The sequence below is a fragment of the Bos indicus genome, chromosome 7 (assembly GCF_029378745.1).
Source record: "Bos indicus isolate NIAB-ARS_2022 breed Sahiwal x Tharparkar chromosome 7, NIAB-ARS_B.indTharparkar_mat_pri_1.0, whole genome shotgun sequence".
Classification (NCBI taxonomy): Eukaryota; Metazoa; Chordata; class Mammalia; order Artiodactyla; family Bovidae; genus Bos; species Bos indicus.
In genome coordinates, this window is record NC_091766.1 from 109,478,309 (window position 1) to 109,499,410 (window position 21,102).

General features: G+C 38.6%; 1 protein-coding gene and 2 pseudogenes across 14 annotated transcripts in view; 2 read left to right on the forward strand and 1 right to left on the reverse strand.

Annotated features, from left to right (window-relative positions):
* TMEM232 (transmembrane protein 232) overlaps nt 1–21,102 on the reverse strand; it is a 263,478-nt gene that overhangs the window by 209,959 nt on the left and 32,417 nt on the right. For 9 of the 14 annotated variants that reach the window (XM_019965506.2, XM_070794118.1, XM_070794124.1 and 6 more), the window contains 5 exons: nt 17,722–17,833; nt 11,866–11,971; nt 9,126–9,283; nt 4,404–4,503; nt 2,016–2,170 (listed from right to left, as the gene is read on the reverse strand). In XM_019965506.2, coding sequence (XP_019821065.2) covers nt 2,016–2,170; nt 4,404–4,503; nt 9,126–9,283; nt 11,866–11,971; nt 17,722–17,833 — 631 coding nt within the window. Of the gene's footprint in view, nt 1–2,015; nt 2,171–4,403; nt 4,504–9,125; nt 9,284–9,418; nt 9,542–11,865; nt 11,972–13,358; nt 13,515–17,721; nt 17,834–21,102 lie in introns of those variants that run through there. The other 5 variants (XM_070794127.1, XM_070794128.1, XM_070794130.1 and 2 more) reach the window with 5 other exon arrangements.
* On the forward strand, nt 12,533–13,283 carry LOC139176040 (solute carrier family 38 member 6 pseudogene; annotated as a pseudogene).
* LOC109560795 (solute carrier family 38 member 6 pseudogene) lies at nt 13,290–13,833 on the forward strand (annotated as a pseudogene).

The window sequence follows — 21,102 nt, forward strand, 5'->3', positions numbered from 1 at the left end:
GCGACTGAACTGAACTGAACTGAACTGAATGGACCTACTCTGGACCACACAGTCAGTTGGTGAGTAGGTCGTTCCTTTTCATAGTCAGTACTTTCTCTGTTGCTCAATGTCTTAGGTTATATATTTAAATTATTAAAATATATTTTAAACTGTAAAACAAGCTCCTTTTATGCATGAAGCAAACTATGTTCATTAGTAAGAATAACCAAATGGTTCAAAGGGCTTAGTGTATGTCTGCGGGGAGCTGCCCGTGAGAACGGGGTCCTTTGTCCGAAGGACACAGCTCTGGGAGCTGCCTCAGTCCTTGAGGGTTTGCTTGCAAACATAGCTCTCTGTCCCCCCACCCCAGAGATTAGGTGCTTATTTACTGCAGACACCTGGAGTTCTGTGCAAACTTCTCATGCACAGGGAAATGTTATCTGGTGTAAGAAATAATAACAGGGAGCCATTCCCATGCTCTCAAGATTTCTTGTGACTGTTTGTAAGATGTATAGGCCAACCAAGAAAAAATGTCAACTGTCTTGTCTTTCTCACACTCTTCTGTATAAATATAAGATGCTGAATAAAGTTGGTGTCAGACTGCGTCCCTTCGTGGAGACGTGTCTGAACCTCTCGACCCCATCTTTGTTGTAGTCTCTTGCTTTAGTTTCTTTCTTAGCCCTACCGTGCACATTCTCGGGACCTGATCAACTTTGCCGGCTGGCACCGGCATATGTCATTGTTTATATAAATGGTCCTCCACCAAGTTATGAGCCAAAGAGAAAACACTAACTCCTAGAAAAATCTCAGATAGATGTGGTTGAATGTTTTTCCTTATACACTTAAATTTTAGGTAGTTTTAGGAAGGAACCAAAGGAAGCATGGGGAAACTATGAGGCAACTCAAAATAATCCTTGGTATATGACAAAACTTTTACTTTCCAACTCAGAAATTAGTGATCAACATTAGGAAAAACTATCTGTCCCAATTGTATATAATTCCTTGGTATGTAATGAGTTATGTCTTATGCAAACAGAACTCCAGTGTTCTTGTCCCTTATAGACTGATGTACTTCAAAAGACAAACTTCAGTCTTTGTGACTTGCAATGCCTCTATTTCCCTTTCTCACATATATTCTGAAAGAAAGCAGCGAACACTTCAGACCTTTAATTCTTGATTCTTGATTGTTTTTTGCTACATATACCTACTATTTTATAATTTATAAATAGAAATTCTGTTTCTCTAATTCTTAAAAAAGAGAAAAATACATTTAACATAATGCTAGTTGGAATAACAAAGGAAATTAAAAAAAATTTTTTCTTAAATAGTTTTGCTTTTAAGTCCTCAATTTTGAACCATTTAAAAGCTTTCAGTTGGTTTTAATAGCATATTAAATATTATTACACATGAATTATGGAGCATAAAAGTATTACACTTGCTTTCATTAATAGCCTGCACTTTATACACTCTCCCTTTAATAAAAATGTAATACCATAAAATGTTCATTTAAAAGTCAATCTAAATTAAGTTGCGATTTTTAATTAATCAGCTGAGATGGACTCTGTAAGGAAGAAGGTAGGAGGGCGTCACTCCATCTAAAGCAGCAGCGGGGGAGACTGACTTCCACCGCGGTCCTAACTGCGATCTAGGAAGCGAGCCTCGGTTGCGCGGCCTCAGTGTCTGTACTGTTCATGCCTCTCCCCAGCTAAGTTCATCTTCAGCCATGTTACTGAACTGTTAAGCAGTGATTTTTAATCACAGTAATGTGACCTGATCTGCCACGCACTGGGATACACGTGGGCCTCGCACGTAGCGCTGGTAGAGACCCCGCCTGCCGGTGCAGGAGACTCAGGCAACCCGGGTTCGATCCCTGGCTTGGGAAGACCCCTGGAGGAGGGCGCGGCAACCCATCCGGGATTCTTGCCTGGGCAGTCTCGTGGACAGAGGAGCCTGCTGGGCTATACAGCCCGTAGGGTGGCAGAGAGTTGGGCACGACTGAAGCAACTTAGCAGTTAGCACGCATGGGATATACTCACCATTGCAGAATCTGTATTCTTGTCCTCCACAGGCCTAAAAATTGATTCAGAAGGGAGTTCTCTTTTACATATGATTTCCATGATTTTCAGAATGCATTGCACATTCGAAGAGATGTTTGGATACATCCAATATAATTCTTTGGAGCAAGAAAGTGCTAGTGTAAGAAAAATAATTTGTGAGAAATATTTCATTAACATCTCGCACTGTGTTTCATTTGTCTTTTCGCTATTAAAATATAATTAAATTCAGTACTGAGAGGCTGAAACTGCTGTATATTTCCCCAACTACTGAAGATTAACAATGTTATGTATGACCCCTAGTGGTATAATAGAAAACTACAAGGTAAAAAATTCATACATAAGAGTTCATATAATTCAAAACAGCAATTACATAATGGTTGAATGCCCAATTAAGTATAGTTACTATACAACAATGGTGGAAACTTCCAGCTGAAAATGAATCAAGTCAGAATATATACTCTTCATAATGGGTATTTTGAAATTGCAATCGATGTCATTGCTTTTAAACCAATATTCCAGTTTAATTCTTTTCAAGATGTTGTTGTTATTGATTTTTAAAGTATATAGTTTAATGACAGCAATGATTATGCCATTTCGCATAAGACGATGTGGCATTTAACAGAAATATCTTTGTGTTGTTCTTTTTACGAACTTTTAAACAACCTTTGAGTTTCAGTCCATTAACAGTGGAAAAATTAGTAATAACCACTCTTCCGTTGGATGGCAACATGGGTAGAGAGCAGTAACTCACAGCCTCAGGTAGGAACCCACCTGCTTCTGATGATGAACACGCCTAAGCAGGTCTCCACCAAACAGCATGAGATAAGAGGGCGGATAGGGGATTCTATCCTTATATGAAACAAAAATGCTGGTGTTCTTGAGATAGATCAACATTAAAAAGCTAATATAAGAACTTGAGGTTTCATATAAATAATTTTTCAAAATGTGTTTGCCACAAATATCTGAATAGCTGGTGAATCACTATGCTAACCACTGTGGAGTTAAGAGATTTATAGTGAAATGAAGGAGACAAAGCAAGTGATACAATAGACATGGATTTCTGTACTGCCAATCTACAGCTGCGTGTGTCTTGGTTTCAAAACTAGTATCCACACACTTCCACTATTACTTTCTCCTCCCTTCTCTACGGCCTCTCGCATCAAACTTTACTCCCTTTCTTGTATCCTGAGTCTCTTGATTTCTTATCCTACAACATACTAATCTCCTCTATTGACCTTGTTTTTCATCCAAGCTACTGACACATTTCTTCTTCTTTCACAGCTAAGCTTTTCAAAACAGCTCACCATTTTGTCATTAAACTTTCCCTCCACTCTGCTTCCCTCCCGTCTGAACTGTGCTTCCACTGGTGACTGCGCCCGAGAACAGTGACTTTCCAACTGTAGACACGCATCACCGCTTTCAGAGCTCCTATTGCTTAATACTTTTATAGCTCTCGATAATGGTGACCTTCCTGAATCTCTCCTATTTTGATTTCTATATCACTCCCTCCTGTTTCTCTTAATTCTCCTCTCCTAGTTGATATCTGTTACTCCAATCATCTATTAACTATTTACGTTCCCCAAGACTTTATTCCTATAGTAAATATCTCCCCCGCCTCCCCCGCCGCCACACCTCCCATTCCCGGTGTATCTCATTCACATTAACAGTGATGACTGTTAAATGATCCATGTTAATAAGTGAAATAAGTGAATCACTCTGAAATAAGTGATTCCCGGGCTTGACTCATTCCCCAATTTCAAACATGCTCCCAACTGGGTATATACACCTGAGGGACCTCCAAATTCAATATGTCCAGTGTTTCTCCAGAACCTTTTCAGTTCAGAGTGCCATTACCTTGACCTTACTAGTCAGTATGTAAAACTTGAGATTCATCCTAAATTGCTCACTTTCCCTTATACAGCTTAGATCCACGTGATCACCAAGTCCAATTTTTCTTTATCTTCCAAATACTTTTCAAAATTATTTTACTCTATCCGTCCCCATTGTAGAAGCTCATACCTTTAATCTCTTGCCTGTTCTAACATCATAGCTAACGGACCCCTGCGTCCACCCTCTCCTTTCTCCAGTCCGGCATCTACACCACCGCTAGGGTTACCTAAGATACGAATTTAACTTTTGAAATTCAGATGAGAAAACCGAGTCACAGACAAGGTCAGATGCTCAGTTAAGTAGGAAATTTAAACATAAAACCCATGCAGTCTTGCCCAGAAGCTGTCCGCTTCAATACCGCACATATCACCTTTCACAAAAAACAAAATACAGCTTATACTCTTTAGAGTGATAGTCTGAGCTTCTCAAAATATAACATAAAACATTTATAAGTATAGAAAATAAAAGACAGCCTACCGTATAAATATGGTTGAAGCCTAAGTAAATGTTGTTTAAAATTTTCCAGGTGACCATGAAGGAAATATATAAAAAGTCGTAAGAAGACCAAATAGCCAATCTGTCAAAAGAGAAAGAAAAAAGATTTTTGTGTTACCTCAATAAATGTTTAAAAACCATAAGGAAAACAAACCATTTTATTATTACTGTTGCTTTTGATGAAACAATTTCAAATTCACTTGAGATCATGTGCTTTTGAAATAACTTTAAAACATTTATATCAAGGTCGAAATACTGGCACAGCTAAAAAAAAAAAAAAAGTTTATAAATCATTTCTCCATTACATATAATGACCAATACTGAATGCTGTTTTGTTCTATATCCTTTAGAACAGTATCTTTCAAATTGCAAGTCATGCCCCTTAAGTGAGTCATGAAATCAATGAAAGGGGATTTTAAAATAAGAGGAAATGCCATGGTGCCCTGCACAGAGCCTTGTTTCAGTCCAGATATGAATGTGCATTATGTGTGTGCTGGACTGCAACAGCGTTGAGAAATATTCCCCAGTGCAGAGTGTGAGTCCCTCATAAAATTACACGCAAGAACACACACACACACAATGTCATTACTAAATGAACAATTTAGTATCTTACTTCTGTGAAGTTTAAAATACATGTATAGCTAAAACTGTTTTACACAGACAATAGAATTGAAATATCTACAAAAAATATGTAAGATTTCATGAAAAGTAAGGGAAAAAAACACAGACTATAGTAATAAATGGAATATAAATGCCTAAATCGTTAAATCATAAGATTACAGGAAAGGACCAAATAATAATACCTACCCTTATATCACTATCAAGACCTTATATCAAAGTCCTCTTTGCCACGATGCAGGGCAATATTAGATCCACATGTGAAAAATAAAATTAAACTCAAAAGGTGATCCTAACAAGTTTCAGTGCTTCCACAAGATTATTAAGCAAATGAGCAGCATCACTGGGCTCTGAACCCAGGACTGTGTGTATTGCATCAAAACACACAAACTTTCAATTACAGCAGTGATTTCCAAATATTGTTATCAAATTTTTCTATCATTAAATTTTGAGAATGTATCATGAATGTTTATAAATGTATCCATAACTTATAAACATGCATGATTTACAGTACATGTTCATAAATAAATAAAATATTTATGTCATGCCAAGGGATCTCTTCATATAAAGCACTCTGATATAGTACTATGCTTCTCCAAAAGACTGACGTTAGATACGAAGGAAGTGGAAATCAACAGACTATTCAAAAGAACACTGCAATAGTCTAAGTGAGAATATCAAAGTCAGAAAAAATAAATTCACCAGAAGAAGAATAATCTAAGATTTTGAAGGGACCAGAGAAGGATACTGAAAACAAGACTTTAAAAATTTAACATGGGTCAAAAGAGAAAAAAACGTGATCGACAAACATATCAGTCTGCATAACTGCTGGATTATACAGCAATTTGATCATGAGTTTCCCCTGATCCCAAAGCAAAACTTTATATGACTATACTTGGAAAATGGTTTTTAAAAGCTTTCATCGGCAATATTCTCAAAAGCGAGGTTTTCATTGCCATGTCTTTACCTCTGAAGAACTCTGAACTCCCTGTGCATGTGTGCTCATGTTTCACTGGTGCACGCACTGTCTCTGCAGCTTGACAACTTAAGCTTTGCCTCCTAGGATAAATTTCCGCCTGTCAATTTCTCTCTCTGCCCGCCCATCTCTTCCTTTGCTCTTTAATCCCCTTTCCTTCTCTTTTCATCCCTTATCTTCATTTCTCTGTTATCTAATTGTGAAATAGAAATGGTGAATAATATTTATTATGTATTACATTTTAATAGTTTGTTATGTGTTTCATGTTCTTTATAGAAGCTTGAAGAACACTGTTCATATTCCTGTCTAAAACATTTAAACTGGACATTCCTGGTGGTCCAGTGGTTAAGAATCCACTTGCCAACGCAGGGGACACGGATTCAGTCCCTGGTCTGAGAAGGTTCTGCGTGCTGTGGGGGCAACGAAGCCCAGACGCTGCAACCACGTAGCCCACATGCACGAGTACTGAGGCCAGCCACCTGAGAGCCCACGCTGGGCAACAGGAGAAGCCGCCACAGTGAGACCCTGCACACCGCAAGCAGAGAGCAGCCTCCACTCACGCCGCTAGAGGAAGTCCGAGCAGCAGCGAGGACCCAGCGCCAAAGCGGAAGCACAGCTAGAGGAAGTCCGTGCAGCAGCGAGGACCCAGCGCCAAAGCGGAAGTGCTAGCTGCTCAGCTGTGTCCATCCTTGCAACCCCATGGACTGGAGCCCCTGCCAGGCTCCTCTGTCCATGGATTCTCCAGACAAGAACACTGGAGCTGGTTTCCATTTCCTACTCCCAACCCAGGGATTGAACCTGCGTCTCCTGAATTGTTAGGCAGACTCTTTACCGTCTGAGCCACAAAGAAGCCCAGAACCAACGTACCCAAAAATAGATGGATAAATAGCAATTATGTGAAAAAATACATTAAACTATAGTTTATATGTGGTTTATATATATGTATATAGCTTGCATATATATTAAACTAATGATACTTTAATAAGCAGACTCCAGTAGTTAAGATTCTACACTCAGATGAGGGAAGAATATGCACAAAATGTAAAAATAAGTAATACTAGGAATCAGGTGTTTCTGTCTTTTCCCAAGCATGAGCTATATATTTCTTTGTCGAAAGAGAAACAAAATGCTGTGTGTGAAGGTGAGCAGTGACTCCATGGCAATATCCTTAAATAGACCGTTCTGTCAACAAGAAAAACATCAAAAAAAAAGCACCCAACTGACTAGTAGATATACAGTGAAACTCCTGCAGAGAAAAGGTGGGCGACTGAAATGGCTTCTTGTCTGAAATCAAAGGCACTTAGAAAGCTGCTGCTTTCTCCTAGCTAGTCTATATTATCTAGAACAATGAAAAGCAAGCATTCAAATCGGTAAATCTGATAGGCAAGTAGGTTCAGTTGCTCAGTCGTGTCTGACTCTTGCGACTCCATGGACTGCAACTTGCCAGGCTCCTCTGTCCATGGAATTCTCCAGGACAGAATACTGGAGTGGCTTTCCATTCCCTTCTCCAGGGGATCTTCCTAAGCCGGGGAGAGAACCCGGGTGTCCCACATTGCAGGCAGAGTCTCCCTGCAGCTACCAGGGAAGCCCTAGTAAATCTGGGAGCCCAGGTAAATGAGTAGAATCATGGCTGAGAGTCCATGAGATCCTGGGTTTCAAACTCTTCTCTGCTGAGATCTTGGGTAATCAACTTAGAGTCTCTTTGCCTAGTCTGTGGAATGGTGGTTAATAATAGCACCTACCTTTTAGGATTATTGTGATTAAACAAGTTATTATGTCTAATACATCTAAAGCACCAATTATTGTGCAATGCAAATAGTCTAACCACTCACCTGAGAGGATATTGGAATCTTTTTAAATTAAATGAATCCATGGTATATGTAAATTATAAGCAATATACACAATGACTAAAACTTTATTTTATAGCCATTTTTATTGCTGGCAAAAATATAAAAGGCAAGAAATGGGAAAAGGCCACCAAAGAGGATGAGAAGGAAAGGAGAAAAAGCTACACACACTTGACCTATGTTTTTCCTCCATTCTTTTCCTGTCATAAACTAGCCCTAATGCTAACTCTTTTTATATAAGTAATGCATATATTATATTTTGAAATCCCAAAATAATTATATAAATAGAAGCTCTTAGGTATCGTTATAATGAACAGTTTGGGAAATAAAGAAAGAAGAAAAGGACATTGTAATTTTACTTGTCTCTTTGCCCCCAGCTGTTCTGTGTAGAGCCTCAGTTCTTTGCATGTTCAGTTTCTATTATGCTCTGTTTCTTGCCTGGTGTCCATAAATCTTTTACCCCAAACATATCAGACACGATCTGGACTTAATCTGTAAGGTCTGAAATACAGCGTCTTCCAAAACGCCCTGGATGACCCATGAGTATCTTCATGCGCACTTTCTAACATAATCAAAATCTCATAATCAAAAGTAAAGAAGGGAAAATACATTTTTGCAAATAACACTGTACTTAATTTCAAATGATATGTACATACATATATGTCAACTAAAATATATACATACAGATATATTTTCTTTATTCATAAAGAAATTATTCTTCTGGTTTTTCTTTGCAATAAAACCACTAGTTAAGCCAAACTTCTTTGACTAATAATAAGTTTGGCAGCAGGCAACCTGATCATCACAGAAGTGGAACGCTCTGTCTTCTAGGACCTTGTGAAACATGAGCTGCATGAATATAGTTCCCATCTTACAGCTCTAAAATGACATAGAATACTGAGATAACAATCTATGTTCTGAAATCGGGCCACATTTTAAGAGTATACCAGTCAGCATTTTCAAATGGAAAACTGGCATTCAGCAACCCTTAAAATAGACAGGAGGGGAAATAAGTACAAACTTGATTCTTAATCAAATGTTATTTTCTTACCTAGCTGGCAAAACTGTATTTTCTCCAACCATCTCCATTTGCATATCAAGTAATAATGTAGTGTCCACATTTAGAGATTAAAATAAACTACCAAACAAGAGAATATTCTGTAATAAAACCAAATGGCCTGTTTGGATCCTGAAACAGGTATCGTGTGGCCAGATGTAGTGCATGTGGCAATTAAAACACATTGGAATCACCTTAAAACATACCTTTGCCAGCTTGATTTCAACTGAGTATAAGTATGCTTTTTGGAATGCATCACAGCAGAGTCTGTATAGAACTGATTCCGCAACAAAAAATAAGGCAGGCAGATGATCGCAATCAAAGACAGCATGGTCCAGGGAAGCATAGAGCATATTCAAAGCTTCTGAAATATTGACAAGTAGAAACATAATTTATAAATCATTTTTTTCTATAAATCATTTTTTGCTGTTTTTCTACACACTACGATTAAGTCTTATAATCAGTCACCAAGACCACATTGTGGCTTTAAAATACTCACAGCCTTGGAGTCCCTCCCATCAAGAGGTGAGGTCTATGCACTGCTCCCCTCGAGCCTGAGCAGGCCTCGTGACTGCTTCAACCAATAGTAAGGGCCATTCAGTGATGCTGTGTGACTTCAAGGCTAGACCAGAAAAGGTAATCGAGTCGCCCCCTTGAGACTACAGAGGAGGGGAAGGGCAGGAGAGAGGCGAGGAAAGAGAGAGAAATGCCCTAGGAAGGCGTTCCAGCTCTTCCAGCCAACAAAACAAATCGCCAGTCCAGGTGTGATGCAGGATACAGGATGCTTGGGGCTGGTGCACTGGGATGCCCCAGAGGGATGGCACAGGGAGGGAGGTGGGAGGGGGATTCAGGATTGGGAATATGTGTACACCCGTGGTGGATTCATGTTGATGTATGGCAAAACCAATACAATATTGTAAAGTAATTAGCCTCCAGTTAAAATAAATAAATTTAAATTAAAAAAAAAAAGTAGATCAGGGCACATATGTGCGTGTGCTGTGCTCAGTCGGTTAGTCCTGCCCAGCTGTTTGCAATCCTGTGGACCGCAGCCCACCAGGCTCCTCTGCCCACGGGACTTTCCAGGCCAGAGCACTGGAGTGGGTTGCCATGCCCTCCTCCAGGTTTCTTCTCAACCCAGGGATGAAACTCACATCTCCTAGTCTCCTGCATTGGCAGGCAGGCTCTTTACCGCCAGCATCATTACATAATAGTGGGGAAATCGGACAGAAATGGATGACAAAGAACTGCTATAAACAGAAAAGCAGAGGGAATAAGGCCAGTGGAGCTGAACAAGGAAGAGCGTAAAGCTAAGGCCCTACAGAAAACTGCACCTCACGTCATTACAGGCATACTTCATTTTACTTATTGTGCTTTGCAGGTATTGCGGGTTTTCTTTTTTTTAGTTGAAGGTTTTTAGTAATCCAACATCTAGCAAGTGTAGCAAGTGCCACTTTTCCAAAAGCATTCTTTTTTAATTAAGGTATGTGCATTTTCCAGACAAGCTATTGCACAGTTGATAGACCGTAATATAGTATAAATATAGCTCTTAAAAGCACCATGAAGCAAAGAACTTCATGTGACTCACTTCATTGAAATATTTTCTTTATTATGGGGATCTTGAACCAAACTCACAATCTCTCCAAGAATGTACCTGTACAAAGATTTTGAACAGCTGTTACGAACAAAACTGAGGTTACGTGACAAGGAAGAGCAAGCGGTTGCTGGTGAGTCAAGACTGCTTACCTCAGTATCACTTAAAACATTTTACAGACCCAGGCTGTAGACCGCACTGTGATGGAAGGCCCTACCGGCAAGTTAGATACAGAATCATTCTTACTCTCCCTACCGCTTGAGAGCTCCCAGACAGCACTGCTGCTGCTGCTGCTGCTGCTAAGTCGCTTCAGTCAAGTCTAACCCTGTGCGACCCTATAGACGGCAGCCCACCAGGCTCCCCCATCCCTGGGATTCTCCAGGCAAGAACACTGGAGTGGGTTGCCATGTCCTTCTCCAATGCGTGAAAGTGAAAAGTGAAAGTGAAGTCACTCAGTTGCGTCCAACTCTTAGCGACCCCATGGACTGCAGCCCACCAGGCTCCCCCGTCCCTGGGATTCTCCAGGCAAGAACACTGGAGTGGGTTGCCATTTCCTTCTCCAATGCATGAAAGTGACAAGTGAAAGGGAAAGTGAAGTCGTGTCCTGACTCCTAGCGACCCCATGGACTGCAGCCCACCAGGCTCCTCCATCCATGGGATTTGCCAGGCACGAGTACTGGAGTCGGGTGCCATTGCCTTCTCCACCCAGATAGCACTACAAACCTCAATTTACGTGGGGAAATACTCTCTGACCTCATCTGGATACCATTCTAAACTCATTTTAAAAGGCATACACATAAAATTTAAGTTAATGATAGAAGGAACTTTATTTCCTATAAAGTAATGTTTCTTAATTTCTTTTTTAGATTGGTTGGAGGGGGGTTTAAAAGGCAACACGGAAATAAGAAGTGATAAATGAAAAGGTAATGAGTAAAATGGCTGTTTAAAACAAGTGAAGAAATAAACGGCCATTTGGTTAATGTCTTATGAGTAAGAGTTATAAAATGCCAAAACAAGTTTCTCTAAAGCATAATGCCTATTGTAATTGAAAATCACTAAATGACATTTTATATTACTTTTTAATTAGTTACTAATTTTAGAAAAAAGCAATAATGACTCTACTGAGAAAAAGTTTTTAGAACAATTTCATAATTAGAGAGTTGAGCAGCCAAATTCATAAATTAAAAATTACAAAAGGAACTTTCATAATGAAACATTGTCAGATATTTCAATACAAGAAAGGCAAGTTTTCCTTGGCTCCTGCAGTGTCTAAATATTACAGCTACCAAATTATGCCTTCACTGCTAATGCAAATCACTTAGAGTGACTGAGCAGAGCTCGGCCAGTAGACGTACCATCCTGGACTTCTCCTCTGCACTGAGCCAGGTACACCACTTGGGTCCATGCATCGGGAAGGTGCACGTGCCTCCCCATCCCTAAGGTCCTGAGACCCAGTTTTCTCTGTTATTGGGAAGACAAAAGAAGCAAACAAAAATATACGGCTTTTAAATTTTAATACAGTTTTATTTCCGTTGTCTACATTTTACTAATTTATTCATACTTTATCATTTACTTTTATTGAAGTAGAGTTGACTCACAATATTCTTTTGCTTTCAGGTATGCAGCCAAGTGATTTGGTTACACGCACACATCCATTCCGTCAGACTCTTTTCTATTATGGGTTATAATAGGGTATTGAGTGCAGGTTCCCGTGCCCTTCAGTAAGTCCTTGGTGTTCATCTATTTTATATGTGTGTCTGCGAATCCCATGCTCTTTACCTCTCCACACCACTTTTCCCTTTGATAACATTAAATTTGTTTTCTATGTCTGCCTCTGTTTTGTAACTGAGTTAATTTGTGGGTTTTTTTTAGATTCCACACATAAATGTTATTGTAAGATATTTGTCTTTCTCTGCATGACTTAGGTGATAATCTCTAGGTCCACTCATATTGCTGAAAATGGTATTCCTTCATTCCTTTTTCTGGCTGAGTAATACTCCTAATCAAAGCAACGGAGTTGACATGCAGAGCCCCCGTGGTGCCCTGCTCGGCCTCTCGGCGTTTAGTTCGATCAGGCCACCACGGCGGGCGGTGCCCTTGGCTTGGCTCTTGCTGCGGCTCGCTCTGGTGTCCCTGCATTTAGTTCGTGCTGCCGACCGTCGGTCTCCGGCTTCTCACTGAGTTCATCTCCTGCTGAGTCTGTGTATTCGGACCACGGTGACATCTTACGGAGATCCTGGACTCTTTGCATTTGGATTACCTGGAAAAGTGGTGCTGGCAAGCACCATAGTAATGGAGAACATTTTGGAGCTATGTCATCTTCTCTTTTAATCATTAAAACAGCTTCCTGCTGCTATTTCAGATTTTTTATCTGGAGACTCTGGTGGGTCTTGGTACCTTGATGGAGAGACACTAGTGGTCATTCGTGTTGGCATGGTGTTCTCTCTCGCACTTCTTCCTAAGATAGGCCTTCTTGCTACACAAGTAGTTTATTGTTTTCTTCATGGTCTCCTTTGCCCTTGTGGTAATAATTTAAAATGCTCCCCCCCTTGCCCTTTAACATAAAATCATGCAGAACAGTGCTACAGATGATTGTAAACCAAAGCTCTTTCATTTCTCCAAAGAGAATGCTTATGCCATACCAACCGTGACTTTTTCATTTCCCTGCACACCTCAGTCACCAAAGCTCTTCCATTTCTCCAAAGAGAAAGCTTATGCCATACCAACCGTGACGTTTCATTTCCCTGCACACCTCAGTCTGCCCATAGACTGAGAAGTTCAAAGCCCTTCCAAGACACGGATGCAGGATGTAACCAGTACAGCGATTGCTTTAAGTTTTCTCACTTACTTTACACCTGCGCTCTTTGGTACTTCAGTTTTTATGACGATGTAGCATCAGAATTCCTACAAGGTTACAGTGAGTACTTGCCACGTGGTGTCCTCATGACTGTGAAGTCACGCATACCATTTTCTGTGCTTCTGATGGTCCCTCTAATCCACTTCCCTGCAAGGAAAGCTTTAATGATGTTTTCCCCAATCTTCCATTCTCAAGGATTCACAATTCTTCAATCACCCTGGCTCTCAATATTATCACTGTCTTACTTGCAATATGTGTTCGTCAGATTAGGAACTCATTTGGTATAGTTGGTTCCAGTACATCAGTGTGTTTGATTTTTGTGTTCCCGGGACTCTTTTTCTCTTAAAAGGAGCAGAGAGGATTTCCTCTCGTGGAAAAAGTGGGGACCTTTGTCTTGCTCATCTTTGGTATTTTGGTTGGTAATTTTAGTTTAGCACTCATTATTTTTAATTGGATTAACAACTGAAGGAAATATTTTCCCACTTTCTATGAAGAATACTTTACCTTCACAAGCAAAAAGGAGCTACTCTGGAAGGCACCTTGGATTGCTCCTCTTCATATAGGTTAACATTTTTGTAAACATTAACAGAAAAGCAGAACAAAAAAGGAGTGGGCAGGGGAAAGTAGGTTCAGCAGTTTTAATCAAAATAAGAAACAAACTCAAAATGCCCCTAAATGTGTTGAATACCTTTTGTTCATGAGGTTAATTTTAGGAATTAGCAGGGGAGTTTTAATGCTTACAGAGATTCCTGAGCAGAAAGTCCAGAGTCCTCATGTACCCCTCACTCCAGCACAAGCACAGTCTCCCATATTACTAACAGCTTGTTTTAGTAAGGTGCATTTGTTTTACTTGATGGGCCAATATTGATATGTTATCATTAATTGAAGTTCATCCTTTACATTAGGGCTCACTTCTGATGCAAGCATTGGCAACCTCTGATCTTTTTCCTGTCTACATAAAAACCATGAGCCTTTTCCCATGAGCCTTTTCTAAAGTGCTGTTTGGTGGAATTAGGCAGCATTGAATCTTTCAGACTGGCTTCTATCACTTAGCAAAATGTGTTTAAGTTTCCTCCATGACTCTTCATGGAGGAAGATAGCTTGATAGCTCTTTGTTAAATCACTGGTAATATTCCATTGTAGGGATGTTCCACATTTTGGGGCTTCCCAGGTGGCGCTAATGGTAAAGAATCTGCCTGCCAATGCAGGAGATGTAAGAGACGTAGGTTCGATCCCTGGGTCCAGAAGATCCCCTGCAAGAGGGCATGGCAACCCACTCCTTTTCTTGCCTGGAGAATCCCTTGGACAGAGGAGCCTGGCAGGCTACAGTCCACGGTGTTGCAAAGAGTTGGACAAGACTGAAGCGACTTAGCGACACACACACATACACACACGCACACACATATATATATATATACACACACACACACAAATATATCACATCTTCTTTATCCATTCATCTATCAATGGGCACTTAGGTTGCTTCCATGTTTTGGATATTGTAAATAGAGCTTCTGTGAACAGTGGGGTCATATATCTTTTTGAATTAGACTTTTCATCTTTTCCAGATACATGCCCAGGAGTGGAATTGCTGGATTATATGGTGACCCAATTTTAAGTTTTTAAGGAAACTCCATACCATTTTTCACAGTGGCTGCACCAATTTACATTCCTACCAACAGTGTAGGAGGGTTCATTTTCTTCTACTCTCTCTCCTGCATTTGTAGACTTGTTGATGAAGATCATTCCAACCAGCATGAAGTGATACCTCATTATGGTATGGATTTACATTTCTCTAATAATTAGTGATGTTGAGCATCTTTTCATGTGCCTGTTGGTCATTTGTATGTCTTCTTTGAAGAAAAGTCTAGTTAGATCCCTGCCCATTTTTTGATTGGGTTTTTTTTTTTAAACAGCTTCATGAGCTGTTTGCATATTTTAGAAATTAATCCCTTGTCAGTACTCCAGTACTCTTGCCTGGAAAATCCCATGGACGGAGGAGCCTGGTGGGCTGCCATCTATGGGGTTGCACAGGGTCAGATATGACTGAAGCGACTTAGCAGCAGCAGCAGCAGCAGTTACATCACTTGCAAACATTTTCTCCCAGTCTGTAAGTTATCTTTTTCATGTTGTGAATGGTTTCCTTTGCTGTGCAAAAGTTTTTAGGTTTGATTAGGTCCCATTTGTTTGGTTTTGTTTTTCTTTCTATTGCCTTGGGAGATTAACCTAAGAAAACACTGGTGCAATTTATTTCAGAGAATGTTTGGTCTGTGTTCTCTCCTAGGGCTTTTGTGGTGTCATGTCTTATAGTTAGAAGTCCTTCATGTCTTATGTTTAAGTATTTAAGTCATTTTGAGTTTGCTTTTGTTTATGGTGTGAGGGTATGTTCTAACTTTGTTAATTTACATGTGGCTGCCCAGTATTTCCAACACACTTGCTGAAAAGACTGTCCATTGTATAGTTATTGCCTCCTTTGTTGAAGATTAACTGTAGGTGTGTGGATTTACTTCTGGGTTCTCTCTTCTATTCCTCTGATCCATCTGTCTGTTTTGCAAATAACACACTGTTTTGATTACTATAGCTTTGTAGTATTGTCTGAAGTCTGCAAGGGTTATACCTCTAGCTTTGTCCTTTTTTCCTCAGGATTACTTTGGCAATTCTGGGTCTTTTGTGGTTCCATATCAATTTCAGGATTTAGTTCTAACTCTGTGAAAAATCTCATGAGTAATTTCATAGGGATTGCATTGTATCTGTATATTGCTTTGGGTAGTATGGCTATTTTATCAATACTAATTCCTCTAAACCAAAGCATTGGATACTTTTCCATTTCTGAGTCATCTTCAATTTCCTTTACCAATGTTTTATAGTTTTCAGCATGCAAGTCTTTAATCACCTAGGTCATGTCTATTTCTAGGGTAATTTTTTTTTATACACAATTTTAAATGGCTTTGCTTCTTTTCTTTTGTTTTCTCTTTCTGATATCTCCTTGTTAGTGTAAAGAAAGGTAACAGATTTCTATATATTAATCCTGTATCCTACCACCTTGCCAAATTCATTTATCCATTCTGGTAGTTTTTGTGTGGTGGCTTTAAGGTTTTCTGTATAGAGTATCAGGTAATCTGCACACAATGAGAGTATTATCTCTTCTCTTCCAATTTGGATACTTTTTACTTCCTTTTCTTGTCTGACTGCAATGTCTAGAACTTCCAACACTATGCTGAATAGAAGTGGTAAGATGGACAACCTTGTTGTGTTCCAGAATTTAGGGATAAGGTTTTCAGTTTTTCACCACTGAGTATTACACTGACTGTGAAAGTGAAGAGCGAAAGTCGCTCAGTCGTGTCTGACTCTTTGCAACCACATGGACTGTAGCCTGCCAGGCTCCTCTGTTCACGGGGATTCTCCAGGCGAGAATACTGGAGTGGGTAGCTGTTCCTGTCTCCAGGGGATCTTCCCAACCCAGGGATTGAACCAGGTCTCCCACATTGCAGGCGGACTCTTTACTGTCTGAGCCACCAGTGGGCTATCATAAATGGCTTTGTAATATGTTAAGATATGCTCCCTCCATACCCACTTTGGTGAGAGTTTTAATCATGAATGGATGTTGAATTCTTTTTTTAATCAACATTTTCCATGGATTTTTTAAAAATTAAATATATGGTAAACCACGAATAAAATACTGGGAAATAACTGCGACCAAAAAAGATGGCTTAATTTATTCATTTGTTTTGTGCAGTTTTTCATTTCACCAGTCATTTAGTATTATAGCAAAATCATGTGCATATTATTTCTCTGTCAAAACTTAAATGGTATCTAATTAAGAAAGGGTAAAACAGAGATTTATTTTACCTTCTATTCTGTTTTGATATTCTTTGAAAATTTGTGAATTAATGATATATTCTTAAAGAATGTATTTAACAGGCTAGGTGAATAGTTTGTTACAGAGAAAGAACAGAGTCCTCTGTGCATGTATAGTGAATGTTTAGGAGGCCTTTCTGTCCTTTTTTTAAAAAAAAAAAAAAAAATGTTTGTTAACATTTTTTTCAGTCAAATGTAGAATTTTCATAAATAAATATTTATTTACCAGCCTTTGATATTTTGATGTGAACTCTTGGACTAGAGTCAACAGCTGTATTCCCCAATAATTTATGAATAATTTTCAACCAAAAGCCATTTGACATTGAATAATTTGGTCATAATCTTTAACATTAATTTGTACTTAGTATTTTCAACTATGTCTACTTATAACTAAAGAAATATGTATCCTTATTTTTTCTTTCAACATTTTAGAACATGTAATCATCCACCAACTGGAAGAGAAAGTTCACACACTAAGTAATCAAACAGCCATTACCTTACATTTGATAATGTTTTTTCTAGCTATGTCCAACAGTTCTTCCTCCTCTTTTGGATTTTTTGTTTGATTGAATCTCAAGATGAATTCTTTTGTGATTGAAAATGGTGGCCTAAACCAGAAAAAGAAAAAAAAAAAAAAACAAAAACAGTAATTATAGCTATGACTTCCAAATTTCAATTAATCAAACTTCCAGTGGCTAAGTATTATCTGTTTCCTTAAAAATTACCTTAATGAGAAAGTCTCACACACACAAAAATCAGTAAAGTAATATATCTATGCAGATATATGTAACATATTATTTATACATATATATCTATATATCTCCAGGCCTCCTAGATTAATCTTATCATACTCTTGGTTGAGAAACATAATTCTCATAATATCAAAGAAATTTTAGCCCCTTGAAAAAGAAAACCCTGTATCATAGCTGCCAGAAGTCATACTGGTATATGTCTTCTTTATAGGTAAAATCCAGCATCGCGTCATTATGCTGAAAACTAATTTATCTCCTCACATATTTCAGTGTTGGTTCAATTTAAACTAAAACATTATTCCCTCCAAGAAAGTGGAATCAGCCTGACTATGGCTGAAGAAAAGTAGGCAGGAAAGAAAAGGTGCATGTAGCAAGGTCAGAGAGGCAGCAGTGAGCCCGATCAACTCTGGGTGGGACAGGAAGCTGCCGCAGGCTGTTGATAAGCGGAGTGGCGTGATCCAACTTACGTCTTAACTGGATCATCCTGATGCTGTGCTGAGAGCCTGGAGTTTGGGCAGGTAGCAAGAGAGCACACATAAACTTAGGTGAGAGGTAATCTGGCTTGGATCAGAATTAGAGAAAATAATTAAAGGGGAGAGTCCAGATAACGGGTATATTTTGACATTAACTCCAACCAGACTGCCCAATGAATTAGAGATAGGCATAAGAGGAAAAGCAAAAGGAGTTATGACTGAACTGAATAACTGAAAGGACGGAATTGCTATTTACCAAGATGGGAAAGGTTGCTGGAGGAACAGATTTGGGGTGAGGGCAGAGAATAAGTTCAGCACTGGACGTGTTTTGAGGTGACCATGGCCATCCAAATGAAGATGCACAGCAAGCAGTTAGACATAGGAGTCTGAACCTGGGGGGAAGGTTCAGGCTAAATATATAAATTTTGGGTCATTAGCACACATAAGGTATTTAATGTCTTTTGAATGGGAAGCACCCCATGGGCAAAGTGTAGAGAGAGTAGACAAGTATTTTAAAGAGAAGTGAGGAAAGCTGAAGCTGTATGCAAGAGAATGAATAAAGTGATTATAATGATGTATCACAGAGTTTAAAACAGCATGGGATCAAAGTGATATCAGAGGAATAGAAAATTGATAGTAGAATCAATGAGTTGCTTGTGTGATAAAATAATTGTTGGAGTCATACTATTAAAAGCACTGATCTGAGAGAATAAAACACATTTTTCAACAACCTACTGTATTTATAATTTTCTGAATTAATTGCTCTGTGGGATATAGAAAAAAACATGAATAAAAATCAGATTTTTGCCCCTGAGTGACTCACAGTCCTATTGGGAAGACAGATGTATGTGAAAGTAATCACAGTGTTGCACAATCACAGGATAAGCAGAGATTTTAAAAGCATGGTGCTCTATAAACTAGAACCAAATAGATAACCCGGTGAGGAACAATTAAAGAAATGACAAACTCCTTAACTACCACCCTAAAATACACATTTATTCAATCAGTCAGCAAGCATTTACTGTCTCTGTTTCAAGCACTAACCTTGGAACTAGGATCCATGATGAAACCAGCCAACAACCTTGCCCTCAAGCACATAGTAAAACAGCGGAAGAGTCGAGGTGAGGAACGCACAGAGTCTACTAGAATCGGGCATGTGAAATGGACAACTTCATTCTTGACTTTCTATTCTCTTGCTTTTGGAAATATGTGCTTTGATAGACATGGTAAAGGTTGGCTGAAATCTCTCAACAGTCATCTGGGATGACATGTCTTTGATCAACATGGACCTACTCTGCATGAAGAGTCCAAAATAGCTTTAATTTTCCCCTTTGTACAGAGGGGTATGGGAATAAAAATAAGATAGTCCCTTTATCCACTGAAATTTTTCTAAATTTCATTAGAAATTAGATTTTTTAAAAGTATTAATGCAACAGTGTTGTTTATAACAAACTGAACATTGAGGGGGGCCTCCCAACATGACTGTCTCCAACTCTACCCATCAGAAACAGCCAAGATCAATGCTCACAAACAAACCAAGCTGTGTGACTCTTTTTAACAAATAGAACCATGTAATTAACACTGCAGCATGTTTTCTTCATTAAATTTTTCAGACATTACTCAAGTTCATCTGATCCTAATATGCAGTAGTATGGATGTACACAACAAATAACAATTTCTTTGACAAATTCCCATTCCTTCCATGCTAAGTGACACTGTAATTTCTTAAAATTCTTGTACATAAGCCTGGTATTTGGTAGCTGCACACTGAGTTATCAATCTCCACACTATTTTCAACAGTTAAATATTTGATTACCACCTCTACTTGTAAGCATATTTATAGACATCATAAGAGAATTAAAAGGCAAAACTTCAAATGGTAGAACATATTTTCAAGACACGTAACTGACAAAGGGCTCATATCCATAATATAACCAGACTACAAAAGGAACTCCCAAGCAATAGAAACAGAAGTCTTAAACAGATAACTAACAAGAGAAGAAATCCATAACTGTGTGAAACCACGGTCAACATCGTAAAATAGGGAAACTCAAATTAAACCATCTCATTTAAGCAGATTTCCCTACCGACAACCACAGAACCAGAGACACACACATAGACAGTATCCAGGGGTCTCGTATACAAGTTAAAAATATATTTTTTGAAATTAGATATTTATCTCACCTTTTATATAGGCTCTAAGGAAAATGCATTTTTGTAATTTTATTTCTAAAGCAGAGTAAAGCCTCAGGAAGAAAATATCCAATTCAATTTCTATGCTTAGATTATACTTTTAAATAATTTTAGTTTTATCAATTATTTTTCAATATGGCTGTGGCCTGTAATGAATCATTAAAAATATGGAAAGCTAATGCTTCCCAGCTTTCTATACAGATATTGAGTACTTTAATTGGTCTCCCACAGCTCATGTCAATAAATCTTTAATGGGAAATAAATACAACTGTTTTAACTATTTATTTTCCCATTACAAATAGAGGTTGTTATATAAATGAATGCTTATTTAATGATAAGCACAACCCATGATAAGAAGCAAAAGAAAACTTGATAAAGTAAATAGGGGCATTTTAAAGGAAAATACATCTTAGTTTCATACATTCCAATTTCTTCAAAACATCAAAGAATTTCACAAAG